This window comes from Gossypium hirsutum, chromosome D10, assembly GCF_007990345.1.
Source record: "Gossypium hirsutum isolate 1008001.06 chromosome D10, Gossypium_hirsutum_v2.1, whole genome shotgun sequence".
Classification (NCBI taxonomy): domain Eukaryota; kingdom Viridiplantae; phylum Streptophyta; class Magnoliopsida; order Malvales; family Malvaceae; genus Gossypium; species Gossypium hirsutum.
In genome coordinates, this window is record NC_053446.1 from 9218542 (window position 1) to 9236114 (window position 17573).

General features: G+C 32.4%; 2 protein-coding genes across 3 annotated transcripts; both read left to right on the forward strand.

The window, feature by feature from the left end:
- The first annotated feature begins 10414 nt into the window (after positions 1-10414).
- On the forward strand, positions 10415-14156 carry LOC107914157 (methyl-CpG-binding domain-containing protein 11). 2 transcript variants are annotated; one of them, XM_016842951.2, is made up of 3 exons: positions 10415-10601; positions 10694-10764; positions 12968-14156. In XM_016842951.2, the coding sequence occupies exons 2-3, from the start codon at positions 10702-10704 to the stop codon at positions 13892-13894; spliced, it is 990 nt and encodes a 329-aa protein (XP_016698440.1). In that variant the 5' UTR covers positions 10415-10601; positions 10694-10701; the 3' UTR covers positions 13895-14156. The 2 variants fall into 2 exon arrangements, with proteins under 2 accessions (XP_016698440.1, XP_016698439.1); XM_016842950.2 differs by having other exon boundaries at positions 10445-10601; positions 10694-10785.
- A 166-nt stretch (positions 14157-14322) lies between these two features.
- On the forward strand, positions 14323-16738 carry LOC107915047 (glucan endo-1,3-beta-glucosidase 14). The gene is made up of 3 exons (XM_016844148.2): positions 14323-15168; positions 15412-16451; positions 16558-16738. Exons 1-3 carry the CDS (start codon positions 15072-15074, stop codon positions 16630-16632), a joined length of 1212 nt encoding a protein of 403 aa, XP_016699637.2. The 5' UTR covers positions 14323-15071; the 3' UTR covers positions 16633-16738.
- The last annotated feature ends 835 nt before the right edge of the window (positions 16739-17573 follow it).

Below are 17573 nucleotides of genomic sequence, written 5' to 3' on the forward strand. Positions count from 1 at the left end.
TCAGTTTCTAACTAACTCAGTGCAGTTTTAGAAAGTTCAGAGTTTTCTAACTATAGTATTTTTAAGTTTAGAAATACTTACAGGATCAGCGTCGGAGACTCGATGCACCACATACTTACTCAAAAAGAAACAAAATTTGTTTGAAAACCAGTTCTTTTACAAATACAATTTTGAACCCAAAATTCACAACCTGGGTTTTGTAACCTAGCTCTAATACCACTAAATGTAGCGCCCTAAACTCGGTTTAAACATTATGGCCCAGTTTAGGAGAGCTACGAAGTAGGGTTTCGAATCTAATCTTACCATATTAAAACCTCATATAGTTTATTACTAAAAAAGAGTCCTCATTTTAGAAGAAACATATTGTTATAATCTTTTACGAAATCATCAATTACTTATTCCTTTAAGTAAAATGAAAATTTGCGGTGAAATTTTAAAATCTGTTATTTTTGAAAACTGAGTTTGTATTTTTAAAAACATTTGTTTGCGTAAAACCGTGGTTTTGTAAAACGTCACAAGATAAAAGTCATAAACACATCAAAAACTAAGAATTTAAAACCAACAGTCCAAAGAGTCCTAAAATTACAAAACTCTTAAAGAAAATCCAGAAATTTAAATAAAATCTTTAATTAACAGACAGTTTCCAGACTAGTAGTCAACGCTAAGCCTCCGTCGCACCAACCCGCCTATGTTTGAGGATTACCTAAACTGAATACACAAATAGATATGAGTTTTCAAAACTCAGTGTGTAACTTAACAGAGACATGCATACACATAAACTCAGATTCCTCATGTAGCAGGTGAGATACAGACATAAGTCCTTAGCAGAATCAGATAATAACAGAGTCATACAGATATGCAAATTCCTACCCATCCTCTACACACCAACTCTGACCATCCCTACATACCACGTGGGCTATAAAACACCCACTCATCCCTACACACCACATAGTGTCTATACAACACTTATCAGAATTGATTGCAGCCAAGCTACTAGTATATCGGTGAAATGTTGCCTTACAGAATACATACTCCACATATACCATTATCATCCTATATACAGATAACAAATAAACAGATATAACGGATTTAACATGTCTCGTATGCTCATATACAGATATCATACATATTTACACAAAATAGTCAAATCATACATATTAATTTTCTTAATACTCAAAACAGCCCATCAAAATAATAAATCTCTAAGATAAGGCTAGGATAAAAAATAACAAAATTTTCCAGAGAGTGGGACTTGAACCCAAGGCTTCAAACACACCCTCAAGTCACTTAACCAGTGAAGCAGATACATATTTATGACAAATTTCACAAAAAACAAGATTAAATAAGTCAGGGTGTTACATCGAAAGGAGATATAAATGCCTAAGTGAGACCAAGAGGAGAACCTAGGTGGTATCTTTTAGTCTAAGATGAGACTGAGAGTATATTCTTAACTAAGAGTGACAAACAATATAATCAATATAGATTTATTAGCTTAGCTAGCAATTAACAAATCAACCGACCGTCATTTTATCCTTTAAGTTGTCTAAAGCAATAGGGAAGAAAATTATATTAGTTAGTTTAATTGATAATTTAAATTTAGTTTATAAATAATTTAGTTTAGAATTTGCACTAATAATTTTTTGACTCGATTAGATTAGTAATTTCTTAACTTGTAATTAAATTGATAAATATATTTATCTACAATCCCTTGGGTTCGATTCTTGGAATTCTCTAGTGTTCCATTGATACTACAAATATTACAAATGACGTTGTTTGCTTGTAGTTAAAATTGCACCTTTAAAACTATTTTATAAAATTGTTTGTTTTTATGCGCATGCGTGATGCAGGTTGCCTAATTAAGCAATTAATTCAACAAATTACCGGATCAAGCTTTAATAAAATTTTATACGAACTTCATAAATATACTGACCTGGTTTACGAAAATAAGGTTCCAAAATCGCCTTTTTCGGCACCACTGAAAATCGAATTGTTACAAATACATTTATGTAGGTAGCAATAAGTTGGTAAAAGTTGAAGCAATAGGAACTTTTAGATTATTATAAGACTTGAATTTTATTTGGATTTGGATTAGATTTTTGTTATATCGTCTTTTAAGCAAAATTTGATTCCTACTTCAGTATTGGACAAATTTGATTATTCTTGTTCATTTGGAAATGGAAATTTTAGTCTTTTTCATAACTCAAATTTGGTTGGCTTTGGTTCTTTATCAAGTTATAATGATCTATATTTACATGCTACTATTGATTCATTTAACCACTTAGAAATGAAAATTAACCACTAAGAACTCGACTTCGTTGAGGTATAAGATATTAGGTCAGGTCTCTAAAAAGAGAATTAAAAACTTGTGTCTGGCAATATTCTTGATCCTTTTGATTTTTGGATACTTTAAAATATCTAGGGGTTACAAATTTAGGATCCCACTAGTAAGGTATTTTTTATGGCTGATAATGCTTGTTCTTTGAGGATGTTGAGTTTGTTAGGGGAGAGAGAATTAATGACATTGTATTTGAAGAAAGATATGTTAATACTATTGGGACTAGTCAAGAACAATCTATTATACTTTATATTGTTCAAGTAGCAACTTTGGATTAAGAAAACCTCGTTCAATCTCCCGGCAAAATAAAAAAACTATTCTAGAAGAACAAACTTTACAACTTTAAAAATCAATGCCATTAAGAAGGTCTATTAGAGAAAAAGGTTATAATGGCTTTAATGGCATTGATGAGATGATTTATATGGTGCAACCAGAAAACTTTGTATCCAATGTTGCAAAGTCAATGGTTTGCAAATTAAAGAAATACATGTATGGGCTTAAGCACGCCCCTCATTAATGCGTTATAAATTTTGTAAAGTGATTATCTTATTTGGTCTTAAGATAAATTTGGTTGATGATTATATATACCACAAGTTCAATGGAAGTAATCATATTTTTATGCCTTTATATATTAATGACATATTGTTAGCTAGTAATAAGTTTAGTCTCAATCAATGCCCCAAAAATTATTTTGAGATTAAAGAAATGTAAAGATTTTCTATGCTTCAGCGGTAAGGACTCTAATGTATGCTTAGGTTTGTACGGGTCAAAAAATCCCATACATTGTCGTGATGTTGTACGGATATTTGAGCAATTGGAGTATAAATAATTAGAAAGCATGTAACACCCCAGTTTTGGCAGGTACAAGGTTTGGCATATAGTTCTAAAGTAGTATGATCGACGGAGTAGTATTCACCCAAGTACATCTTTTGACGTATATAGTGGGCATATACAGTTATGTGTTTAAGTTTAAGGTTCTATGTCAAATTTCTATGCTATTTAGAATAAGATAATGGCCAAGTAAAACGGTATAGAGGGTATGAGTTCACGTTATAAGTATAGAGCGACTTTTTACTATAATACTATACAAGTTAAGTTGCAAGGTAAGCTAGTTAGGAACCAACTGAATGTAAACCAGGATAATTAAAATATGAGGGGATACTCAATTAGGTTTCTCAGAAGTTGTAGACCTTTGGATAAGACAATTTAGTAAGGATGTGGCTTTTTTTAAGCCCAAATAAAGACTTAGTTTACATTAATAGATAATTAGATAAAGAAAGAAGTCTCAATAAAGACTTAGATTACATTAATAGATAATCAGATAAAGAAAGGGGGTTTTCTTCTTTCTTCTTAAAGAAGCACTACTATCAAAATCTTAAGAAAAACCTAAAGTATTACATTCTCTCTAAGTTGGAGTTGCCAATCGAGATCTTTGTTAGTGACTACTCCATGTCAAGGCAAGTATTATGACACCGTATGTTAAATTTATGAAAGATTAAGTCAGAATAAGCGCATGAATAGTAACATGAAGAAGAAATGCTTATAAAAGTTATCTGGGTTTGTGATAATGGAAAAAGGTTACGAATGAGTTTTAATGGTGTTCTTTTATTTTATAAGCAGTGGTTGTTGTAGTTCCTTGTTAGATCTGGAGTTCAAGCTGCTAATAATGGTTGTTAGGTGAGTCTCCATACTGACTCTTACATGTATACTATTCATACAAGATGTTTCTGTGGTAATTGATCGGACTATGAAACAGAAGCCAGAAAAAAATATAGTTAGAATGTTTGTTGGGGTTCGTATGTATAGTTTGTATGAATCTGACAAGTCAAAGTATGATATGTATGTGGCTATATAAAAGATTATTTAAGTATATATATGGTTGTGTGTTTATTTGTTGAGGATGATAGATACATCTGGTATAGATCTGATGAGTTCAAGTAATGTGATGGGAAGTATGATAGTGTATGTGTGCCTTAAATGTATGCTATGTAGTATGTTATGTTAAAAGCCCGTGTTTGTATCCGCGATATTGTCCAAAGGGGTCTGTCGGGACTTTAAACACGAAATCTAAAAGGAAAAGTCTATAGTTGTAGCACTTTTCGGAAGGAACTAAAGGACGGTGATTATCTAATGGGGTTCTTTGCGTGTCCCAATACGATGATAAGTAAACCTCACATAACGTGAGTTTAGGCAAATTCATATTGTAAACACGTTAGAAAAGGAAAGCCTTATTGGTGAATCATGAAAGAAAAGTCTTTGTAGCAAATCATGAAAGGAAAACCTTTGTGACGAAACATGAAAGGAAAGTCTTTGTGACGAAACATGAAAGGAAAGAGGAAAGTCTTTTTGGCGAAATACGAAAGAAAAGCCTTTGTGGCGAGAATTTGAGAGATAATCCCTTGTGGCACACTCTGAAGGTACGACTTACATAATGAATTTTGAAAATAGTTCCCGTGTGGCGTATCACAGTAAGGCTTTCAGTGGTGTACCCTAAAAGAATGATTCTTGTGGTGAATTATGTATCAAATTGTTTTGGCGCGTTTAGTATGGTTCGCAAGTGTGGTAAGAAAGATCAGTAAGGCACAGTGTCTCTATGGGTTAAGGTAAAGTAATATACAAGACCATGATTCAATTGTGAATAATGAATTGAAGAGATATAGAGAGGTGATGGGTTAACATAAGAAAAGTTTTTTTCTGAGTAAGGATTCAAAATTTGATATTTGAATGAGGTATATGCTATCTATGTACATGTCATTCATGAATTATGATAAAATGATGGCTTAGATTTATGTATACAATTGTAATAGTGTTTTGGTTGTATGGACCTTTAGAAAAGAAATGGATAAAGACTTATGAAAGATCAGATTGAAGAATGTAAATGATGTATCGAAGATGTTGATGGATAAGTAATGATTTCAGAGTAAAGCATGTTAATCTATAATGAATAAAGAACAAAATTTGATAAAAGCATTCGCCAAAAACAAGTTGAAGGACAAGAAAAATAAGATCGTCATAACGATTCATCAGTAACAATGAGAAAATGTTGCACAGATAAAGGACATTTCTCTCACTAAGTTCTTGTGAACTTACATTAGTTTATATTTTTGTTTCAGGTTGAATGTGAGTATACGCCAGGAGGAACGATGCCAGGACTGCGCCAAAGGAAAGGGTATATTGGGTTATTATGCATACAGAGCAAGCTTAGCGGAGCATTCAAAATTTGGATTGTCACTGGGAATTCCATGCTTGGGGTGTCTATAATAAATTATGATTTCAAGTCAAATATCGTTGTATTTTAATTACCACGTGTTGTAGTTGTATTTACTTATTGTACATGCTTATGTATTCAAGTTAGAAATTTTGTAATTAAGTAAGCCATAATTGATTGTAATTCATATAAGTAGATGAAGTTTGAGTTTGTATTCATTGTAATGCCCAAGATCCGGATCCAAAAAATTAGATCGGGTTGAAGGTGTTACAGAGCAATTAAACAATTCATACGTTATCCTTAAAAAACAAAACAATACATGCTCACACATCAAATGTCTGATAAGTTAGAGATCATCATGTATACAAACTCCGATTTTGTTGGATATTATAAATGCAAAATTTTGTCACTGGGCTACAAATTGTGACTAGGGCTGTAAATGAACCGAGGTTGAACAAACAAACCTCTGTTCATGTTCATTTTTTTTATTTTTAAGCTTGTTCGTGTTCAGCTTGTGTTTGTTAAGAATTTCAAATTTTTGTTCATGTTCGTTTATTTAAAATTATGTGTGTTCATGCTCGTTTGTTTAATGTTCACAAACATGTTCATTTAACTTAATCGAACATGTTCACGAACAATGTTAATAAATGATAAATAAACAAACAAACAAACAATAAATACATACACACATATATTGTTTAGATATAAAATAGTCAAATATAAATATTAATGATTATATTATAAATGAAAAAATATAAACCAAGATAATTTTATTAATATATACTAATGAAACAATAAACGAGTTTTAAGATAATTTTATTATTATATACTAATGGAATTTTTATAAGAAAAATATCATTAATAAATAAGGAGTCATAAACAAGTTAATAAACGAGCTTGTTCGTGAACATAAACGAACCGAACACACCTCTGTTCATGTTCGTTCATTTATTAAACGAACATAAAAATTTTGTTCATACTCGTTTACTTAGCTTAATAAATGAACATTATATGAACAGTTCACCGAACATTTTGTTCATTTACACCCCTAATTGCGACAATAAATAGCAATCCTTTATTCTAATAACAACAAGAGCACATCAAAGTCAAAGCACATAAACTTCAAATTCCTGGTTGTTAAAGAAAAACAGTTTAGGTTGACCCGTGATTGCGAATTTGCTTACTAAGGGACTACATCCAAGGTTTTTCATGAGCACATCGATCATATGGGTGTAATGTCATTTGTGAATATTCAACTTTTAGTGGGAGTTTGTAATTTTAAATTATTTTCTTTTATAGTCATATTTTCAATCATTTAAGTTTATATATATATTAAGGTTATTTTTTTGTAGAAATAATGTTATTTGGTTTATTCACACTCTTAGTTTGGTAAGGTTTGATCTCACTAAGGTTTAAGGAAGACCGGTTGGAAATAGACATGTTTAGATCATATTACAAGTAATTTCCATTCTCCATATCCATACTTGATTTATGTCATTTGGTTGTGTTTATATATGTGATGTTAAGGGTGGATTTAGTTAGGATATATGCAATGAAAGTCGCATTGACTCTGTGTTAACATAATTAATGGACGAGATTGTTATAAATACATTTTGAATATGATAGTAAAATTTTGAACTCATAAGGTTATATCATGACTTATAACTATAAGGTAACTAGTATATATACATGTGGTTCAAGTGGGAGATTGTTGAATAATATGGTCGTCTCATATATATAAAATAAAAATAATTACAAGTTCTTATTTGCTATTATAAAAGGTTAGTCCAAATTAAAAGTGATCTAATATGGTTAAGGCTTATTTGGTTTCAGATATTAAATAAAATATGGGTAAAATATGTGCAAATACTTTAGCAACTAATTTCTAATTGATGATGGGCTAATTAGAAATTAAAGTAAATATCAAAAAGTTATATATTAGGGTTATGGTCCCCAAATTACACATGTATAACTTTTCTAACATCCCATCTTCAGAAAAGAGAGAATTACATCCTCTAAAGTACTTGTGTGTTAATTTGGAAGATCACAACCACAAGACTTAAAGATCTCAACATATCGATGAATTCAATTATGCTTTCGTATATAGTTTTTATTCTTGATTGTTTGACATGAAAAATATTGGTTTATTAAGTTTTATATCATAGTTTTATGGTTCTAACATTATATACTACTCAATTACATTCAATATACATTTTTGTTATCTTAGTTTAGCTTTCTTTCAACTTAACTTACTATCAAGTTTATAATAGGCATCATCTTAATCAAATCCTTTAACTTTTTCTTTTTTTTCTTTTTTTGTTTAACCACATGTGTTTTTATCTATTTTACGATTTGCTTAATCTTGTTTGGATCAGGTGGTATTTAGGTGAAGCCCTCTCAACAATGTCGACACTAAAATTTCAACTTAACCTAAATACCAGAGGAAAAAACTTAATTCCACATTTTTCCCACTTATCAATAATCAAATTCTTAATTTGATTATCTAATTATCATATCATTATCAATTCTTACGAAATATATAAATATATTTTGAAGTTACTAATCAATTTCCTATATCCGTCATTTATATATTACTCAACTTAAGATACCCACATCAATTTCTAAACAAAGTTCACGAGAACTCAACAAACAAACCATACGAGGTATTTAGAATTTAATGAAAACTTACCAACTTCCAAAGGTAACAAAAGAGTATCCAATTGTACCCTTTATTTTCATTAGGCACCTTCACATTTCTCATCTTCCTTCAATTATTTAAAGTTGGAATATTCCAAAACCAATCTTACAAGCTTAAAAAAAAAATGTGTCTCTCTTTTCCCTTTAAAATTGTATATGAATTGTAGAAGCTAAGTTGTCTTTTTTAAAGTTTTCAAAATTAAGTAAGTGATGAAATCAATTCAATTCACTTCATACTTGAGCTAGTTTTTATCTAACCAATCAATCGAGTTGTGAATTATAAAAGGGTGAACAAAATCATTGGAATGTTCCCCTCTCTCTGACATACCTGCCGTCCTTCACCTATTAATTAGCTAGGTGTCCTTTATAGACAAGGCCACTTATCCCACTTCATAGGAGTGTGTGCATAACATTTAACAATTTAGATATAACTGTATTCACGTTAATCTCATGCAAGTGTAAGGCTTTTCAACTTGCCACCTTTCACTAACTTATTCACCACTTATTTTCTTACTAAATTAATTTTGGCATGCATTCATTTACACGTCTTGATATGGCATGCATCACGTTAATGGTCCAACTGTACTTCACTCCTCCAATTCTCAATTCATTTCCATACAAGTCCCTCTAGTGTTAATAATAATACTATTTTCAACACTGCAAACTATATTCCGTAGATGGCGATCCATGTCTCGAATTAGTACCACTACCAACATTGAAAATTCGAGTCATTAACTGCACAATGTAGAAGGACTTGAACCATGAAAATTGGAGAATTACCATTCTAATCCCTCAACCATTTCCACCATAACAACATATTTCAAAACACTTAATTCAATATTAAATATTTAGAGTTTACTATTCACCTTGAAATTTCCTATTTACACCTCAAATTGTGCCATTACCTATACTGAAATTTTGACGACGTTACAATTATATTACATATGTTTTAATAATTCGATTCTAATGTTATCGAAAAGTATTTTCATAATTTTATTAGTCTATACCAAACACAAATCGAATGTTTACATGTATTTATTTTAAATCCTTATTGTGAATACACGCGCATGTTCTTTTAGCTAAATTTTAATTGTATAATGTTCCAAATGCTTGTTTGTATATAATATTATACAACTCTTATCCTACAAGATGAGGAACATGCTTTTTGGGGTTATTTTCGAAATATGACTAAATGCTTACTTGTATATAATATCGTACAACTCTTATTCTACAATATGAGTAACATGCTTTTTAGGGTTATTTTTGAAATATGACTAAATGCTTATTTGTATATAATATCATACAGCTCTTATCGTACAAGATGAGCAACATGTTTTTTTTGGGGGCTATTTATCACAACGAAAATTCATGATTCTATCATATAAGTTTGGAATTTAGGAAAAACAACTTAGCTTTCAACTTTTAAAGTTTTTTTTTATACAATTTTTACTATTATTCATAACTTTTGAACCCTTAAATAAGAGTATAATATATGGTTAAGTGTTTTTATTATTTCTTAATTTTCCCATATTTTTATTTTCTTAAATTCATTTTTAAAATTTTCAATCAAATATTGTTTTTTAGTTTATCATTTTCCACAAACACGAAAATGAATTTAACTTTATTTCCTAAAACCAAGAGTAATCTTTTTTTTTTCAAATTGAATTGATATTTTCTGAACTTTAAAAAAAATCAATTACCACATAACCCTACTATTATAAACTATTTTACTTGATTTTTTTAGTTAGTGTTTACATTAAATTGATAACATTTGACTCATCATAGCTCAATCTGGTATTTATATATTTTTAATTCATAGATTAAAAAGTTATTAAGAAATATTATGTGTAAACAAAAATAAATATATTCTATTTTTAAAAAAGTTTAATTTTTTGAATTAAATTAAAGCAAATAATTTGATAGCCATCTATCACACATACACACTAAATATTCTCAAAGTCAGCGTACAACTCACGCGCTATGTTACGGCGTGAATGAAATTGACGAGCCGGGATGCACGAGAACCGAACAGTACTCTCTGGATATTTTTGAAACCGCGAATCCAGGACACGTGTCCACTGACCTAAATTTCAAAACTCAAACAGACAATGGAATCGACTCGAAACGAGAAAAAGTTATCCTTAAAAGACCAATTGGCATCTTACCATTGGATAACATTTATATACACGAGTTTTCTGTACCTCGTGTCGTAATTTTATCAATACCTCATTAGATTTTGTAAATAAAAAACATAATCCCGAACTGAAGTCTCAACGGTTTTTATGACACTTCCTTCTTCTTACCACACAAAACACATAAATTCAAAGCAGAGAGAACAGGGAAAAGAAAACCCTTTTTAAGGTTATTTTAGAGATAAGGGTCGTTGTTCTTTTTTTATTTTTTTTTTGGCTTTTTTCCCCTTTTTTTCAGATAGAAATTTGTTGTTTTTGCAGGTGAAAAAATGGAGAGTAAGGAGGAAGTTTTTTCTGTTGAGCTTCCAGCACCTGCTTCTTGGAAGAAAATGGTGATTTTTCTTTCAAATTTGGTTGAGTGCTTATGTTTTAATTTTCTTGTTCCTTTAAATTTTCTATCTTGCTTTTAGTGTTTTATAAATCTGCTTTTTCCCCCCTTTTACTTTTTTAAAATTTGGTTATTGTTTGTGTGGATTTGGGGATTTACTAATTGCTTTGTGTTTTATTGGTATTGTGCTGTAATGTGTTTGTTTATGGTTGTAATTTTATCATTAAGTTTAGCGTTGAAGGTTTTACCTTTGTTTTGGTGATAATAGTTGAAATTAGGGTTTTGTGGAAGTTTTGATCTTTTCAACCATTTTTAGGGTTAAGTTTATTTTTTACATGGTAAGTAAAATTTCCAAAACATTTAACCAGGAAAGCAAAAATTTTCCTTCACATGTGTTTCCCAAAGTAAAAATTTCTTTCTTTGGAGAAAAGGGGACTCCTATTTTGCATTATATTATAAACTTCATGAGAGTTTCAGTGACAATCATGCTGGTTTTCCCAGATGAAATATGCTGTTATTCTCCTTTGGGCTTTCTTTAAACCTAACACTGGTTTTTAAACCTGGAGAAAACTTCCAAAGCAGTTACAGAATATGGGACAAAGCTCCGAAGCTTGAAATGAGTTAATGTTGAACACTTCAACTTTTATTTCAAAAACTCCAAAGTTTGTTGTTTTATAACTTAGGGAAACAAAATGAGCAGTCTTTTTCGTGCATATACTTGTATTCGATACCATCCCCTAAGTCTGAGAAACATGGGTGCACGTAATGGTAAATGTGTGTGCTATTAAGAGTGTAATGTAATACATTTAGTAATTCAATGGTCTCTACTTTTAGCCTGGGTAAGGGATTTTATTAATATTGTTTATAGATCTCACTGCTTAAGTTTATAGACTATGTACTAAATTCATTTATATCACAGACCCTACCTTAATCCCCGATGTATTGTAATCTTTCGATAATGATTCTTACAATATATTTTCTTTTGTCTTTGCATAAATTTGCAGTTTGTTCTGTAAGAGGACAGTTAGTTGATGTTTAAGGCCATATTTCTTGGCTAATGGAGTAATCAAACTATGTATTTTTCATTGGAAAATGATGATTTCTTGGGTACTTTTTAGCAGTTCACAAATTTAACTATTTGGGGATAGGCAGGTGGAGGCAGTGAGGGGGGGCCGGCCCTGGTTTTTGGGAAACAAGCTAACCCTTATCTGTTAAGGATCTGTGCATAAAATTAGGCAAACCTGTAGGGTTCTTCTGTCAGTTTCCTTTTGTAGTACAACTTTCAAGCCAAGAAAAAGCATATTTATCGTGTTAATGGTGATTGATAAGTGTCATTTTGTTTTCTTACAATGGCTTGGTTGGTACTTGGTATAGTATCATCTCAAATTCGAATCTTGCTGCATGGATCAATTGAAATTTGTATCCTACTGCATGAATCAATTGAAGCAAATTATAATCCCTACATTATTCGATTTTGAGTACGGCTAGATTTAGTATTTACATACAGGGAATTAAAACATGAGCAAAGGGCTGAACGTTGCTGATAAACCACTTAATTATATGGTCTGGAAAATCCTAAAAACTGCAGTGGATTGAAATGTCCGAACTTACCAGCATGAGTTGATTCAGTTTATTTTAGCACCGTGGCAAGCCCCAGGGTTTAAGTCTCACCAGTAATTCTATTTGGCGAGTAATCTATAAATACCAGTTTCAGTTTTTTATTAAACCAGTGGCATGCCCCGACTCGGACTAGATAACCTCCCCATACCTAAACTTTTTCTCTTAAAAGAAAGAAATGTCCAAATTTTAGTAATATTGTTTTCCTCTCTCTGTGTGTAGACACTGTACAAACTTTTCTTTTACTTTGTATCTAGTAGTCCTCTGCTTGATCAGCGTTGAATTGTTTCATGATCATTCCGATGTTAGTATTTTTTTCTTTTAAGTATTTAAATTTGTTGATGTCATTGAATCATTTGGCATGGCCCTTTGGCAGAAATTAAACATTCCCTTAGCAACTTAGGTCTTGACTACATATAGATCGACAATAACTTTGTGTCTTCCACTTGTTTTGTATGATCTGAAACATGCAGATGGATTATGATACATTTTGAATTGCATATTTCAGTGTTCATGTTATTGTGCTTCTTCTTTAATTAATTTGGCTGTAGTATACTTGTATAAAATGTCTTTCCGGTTTTTGTTTACAGTTTTCTCCCAAGAAAGTCGGTTCACCCAGGAAGACTGAGATCATGTTCATTGCACCAACTGGGGAGGAGATTAGTAGCAGGAAACAGTTGGAGCAATATCTAAAATCACACCCTGGTAATCCTCCAATAACAGATTTTGATTGGGGTACCGGTGAGACCCCTAGAAGATCAGCAAGGATCAGTGAAAAGGCCAAGACTGCTCCAACACCAGAAAAGGAACCCCCAAAGAAGCGAGGCCGAAAATCATTGAGTGCAAAGAAGGAAAACAAGGAAACAGAGGCCGTTCCTGAAAAATCCGAAGGTGAGAAAGAAAATGAAAAGGAAGATGCACCAGCCACTGAAAAGGAAACTGCGGCAGCTGAAAGAGAAAAAGATACTTCCATCGAAACTCAGGTTCAGGATGGAGGTAAAACAGAAGTGGCAGATCAGACTGGGCATGCTGACACCAAGATGGATGAAGCTGGTACAGATGTTAAGGTACCAGAAACTGCAGAGGCTGGCAAAAAAGAAGAGGCTGCTGGTACTGAAGAAACCCCGACTGCAATGGAGGTTCAAGAGAAACCTGCAGAAGCTAGTTGCACAGATGGGACTCAAACTGCAAAAGAAGGGGAAGCCCCTACTGAAAAGGTGCCACAAACTCAGGCAGAGGAGAATGGTACATGTGAGAAACAACCAGAAAACCCAGAAACTGTGACATTGGAAGCTAACGGGGGAGTAGAGAAAGAGAATCCAAATGGAGCAGTCCCTGTATCTGAGGGAGAAGCCAAAGAGACACAAGGTTTACAGGAGGTGGCTGGCAAGTGTAGTGTTGAGGTCGAGGACAAAGGCAAGGCAGTAGATGGGGAGGTGATTGAAAATGGTAAGGTTAAAGAAGGTGGGAAAGCTGATACCCCACAACCTACAGGATCTGCTCCTGCAAGCAACTAATATGACCACCAGTATCCTAGCCACCCTGTGGTATTCTAGTTTATTGTATTTGCCTGTAACCTCTATGATGATTCCATGGATGACTGTAACATTAATGATGTTTCTGCTAGATTTGTTTGTTAGTGGGATAGCAATCAACCTGTATCCCTGTAAGAAGTAGGTTTGAACGTCGCAGCTTTTGTTACATTGTGCAGAACTTAGATTGTAGGCACATGGAACTCGTGATTTATGGTTAGTGGCTCAAGTCTCAGATCGAACATTACATGTTATGTCATTGACTAACTGCGCTGTGTATGCTTGATATGTTGTTGACACAATATGCTGGTGTTTTTTTTCTGTTATAACTATTCGGAACCATGCAATGGTTCCTGGTGCATGGAACCGTCATGCCCTTGCTTAACGTGCAGCTTTTTAAACCCTGGTTAAAGCATGTAGGTAGGTGTTTCGCTCTCATGATTTGTTTACATAATTATTTGGAGTTAAAAGGCAACATTGATAGCTATCCTTCATGAGCATCTTCTATCTTTGCTGGGTATGCACATGCTGCGTTGTTTTCAAAGCAATAATCGAAGGTGTTTTGCCAATGATTTTTAAAACTGTTAAATAAGAGCTATATTTTTCTTTATTCAAAGGTTTTCCATATGAATATAAAAGTAGGCTTTTCGTTAACCTACAAAACTGTTTCCTCACTAAGCTTGATTAAGTAGCTTAATAATCATGCCACCTCTTCTATAATGCAAAAGCAACAAGCAAAAGCCAAACTTATTTCCATCATTAACCAATGATTCACTTCTCCTCATATCCCAAGAAAGGTATACATAAAATTTATTCAACTATCCATCTGCATACACGAGGGGCACATGTACTTTTTACGAGTAACAGTGTCATTTGTTTATGGACAAGCCCCCAAGAATAGAAAGTTGCAGAAAAGGCATACTTTGATAGTAAGAATCTTTTAGTTTTTTTTTTTTTTTTTTTTGAACTTTGGGTTAAGGTTAAGAATCTTCGTCCTCTTCTTTATTTCTAAAGCCTTTTTGGTACATCATCTTTAAATAAGGTTTAAGAATATTTTCTTGGGTGGTTTTTGTGACATGCCTGCATTAACAAGTCTTGCCTTTCTTTTTGCTATAGTTTTTAAGTCATCAAAGACTGGACCAACCCCACCTCTTTTCTACAAATGGAATGCACATCCTCCGTTTATCTTCCTACATTTCATATGGGTTCTTCTATCTTTCTCTGGCTCTTCCTCATCTTCTCTGTCATATTCTCTCCTGGTATGCACCTTTCGTTATTGTATCTTTTCTTTTTGCTGATACTTATTGCATATGTAATACACCATAAAAAAATTTTAAAAAGAAAAAGGTCCCTTTTTTTCATCAATATGGCTGCTTTGCTTTAATCCATTATAAGTTTGGTTGCATGCTGAGTTGATGAATTACTCTGCGTTTCAATGACTGTATTATTGCCCATGTCTAATTAAAGCACATATATTATTGGTGATGTGTGTGATCATGCAGTTTCAGCTAAACATTCAGTCACATGGACCTATGGAGTAAACTATGGCAGAATAGCAAACAACCTACCACAACCAGAAAGCGTGGTGACGCTTCTAAAAGCTGCAAAGATAAACCACATTCGAATCTACGACGCAGATCACGGAGTTCTCCAGGCCTTTAAAGGGTCCGGTATAGAAATTATAATTGGACTTCCCAATGAATATTTAAAAGAAATAAGTATAGGTGAGGACCGTGCCATGAATTGGGTACAAGAAAACGTACAGGCATTCCTTCCCGATACTCGAATCCGAGGAATAGCCGTCGGCAATGAGATATTGGGAGGGACAACTATAGAACTTTGGGAGGTCTTATTACCAGCAGCAAAGAATGTTTATAGTGCTCTATACAGATTGGGTTTACAGCATACTGTTGAGGTTTCAAGTCCACATTCAGAAGCTGTATTTGCCAATTCTTTCCCACCATCAGCTTGCATCTTCAGACCCGATGTTGCTCCTTTCATGAAGCCACTATTGGAGTTTTTCTCACAGATTGGCTCTCCGTTTTATATAAACGCATATCCATTCCTAGCCTACAAGAATGACCCTCAACACATCGACATTAACTACGCATTATTCAAAGATAATCGTGGGATTTATGATGCAAAAACGAAGCTACATTACGATAACATGTTTGAAGCTCAGGTAGATGCAGCCTATGCAGCATTGGACAAAGCTGGTTTCAACAAGATGCAAGTCATTGTTTCTGAAACCAGTTGGGCTTCGCGTGGGGATCCTGATGAAGCTGGTGCAAACGTGAAGAACGCAAGGACTTACAACCGGAACCTGCGTAAACTATTGGCTAAGAAGAAGGGAACCCCATTTAGGCCAAAGATGGTGATCAAGGCTTATGTTTTTGCACTGTTCAATGAAAATTTAAAGCCTGGGCCAACATCCGAGAGAAACTTTGGATTGTTCAAACCTGATGGAAGCATTGCGTATGATGTTGGGTTCACTGGACTGGTGCCTTCTGCAGCACCACCCTCCATACTTGTCTCTTTTAAGGTATGCTTTGCTTTTCTTCATTGCCTATCTCATAACATTCCATTTGAATATGATTACTGTTGTTGATTTGTGTAGTTAATTTTGTCAACATTGGTTTTGTTTGCAGGAAATTGCGGGGCAGGGTTGGTTAAGATGGTCTTATTTATTGGTTTCCACGGCTTGGGCTGTTGTTTTACTCTAGTCTTTAGGATTATCAACATTATTTACTAACTTTGGATTCTTTGTATAGAGAAGTTCTTATCCGACCAAGTTTATTCAACAATAAAACTTCTATTTCTCAAGCCTCCAATTTCCTTTTTTATTTACCAAAATATCTTTTCATAATTTAATATTTTTATTAATTTATTAAATAAAATTTTAAATCTAATTAAACTATTATAAGAATCCCATTCCTAACTATAGAATAATTTGAGCTGAAAACTTTTTAATTTTAATGTTCATTTCGAAAATAAGTAACTAAAGACAATCAACTGTGCATATTTTTATTAGTATAATAATAAATTTAGCTTTTAAAGTTTACACAATTTATCAATTTCATCCTGATTTAATAAATTTAGCCTACAACATCACCAAATAAAAAAAAGGTATAATTAGTAGTAAATTAATATTGTAATGTTGGAATTAATTATCTCAATTTTGAAAGTGCGGTGCACATTTCTAACATTTAAAGCAATTAAGACAGCATTCAATATTTGGGATATATGTTGTTGTTCTCTTGGTGGGAAAATTCTAATAGCCAACAAAAGCATTAATTCAAATCAGATACTGGATTAAATATAACATTTTGATTCATTCCATTTTAAATTATTTTCTGATTTTGAAATTTGAATTTAATAAATTTTAAATGCAAACATTTGATTTCTTATTCCACGAGAATAGCACCAAACAAAATCAAATCTTTACTTTTTTTTTAATGAGGTTTTGGGAATTTATGTATGTTTTATTTTTTATTTCAAATTTTATTCTAAATTTAAGTTAATTACATTTTCAGAACCATTTTGAATATATTATAATTGTTCTTATGTTTTTAATAGTTTGATATTTTTAAAAAAAATTAATTAAGTTTCTCCGACCTTTTCGCACCCAATTGAACCTTTCAACTAAGAAAATTAATCAAATAGA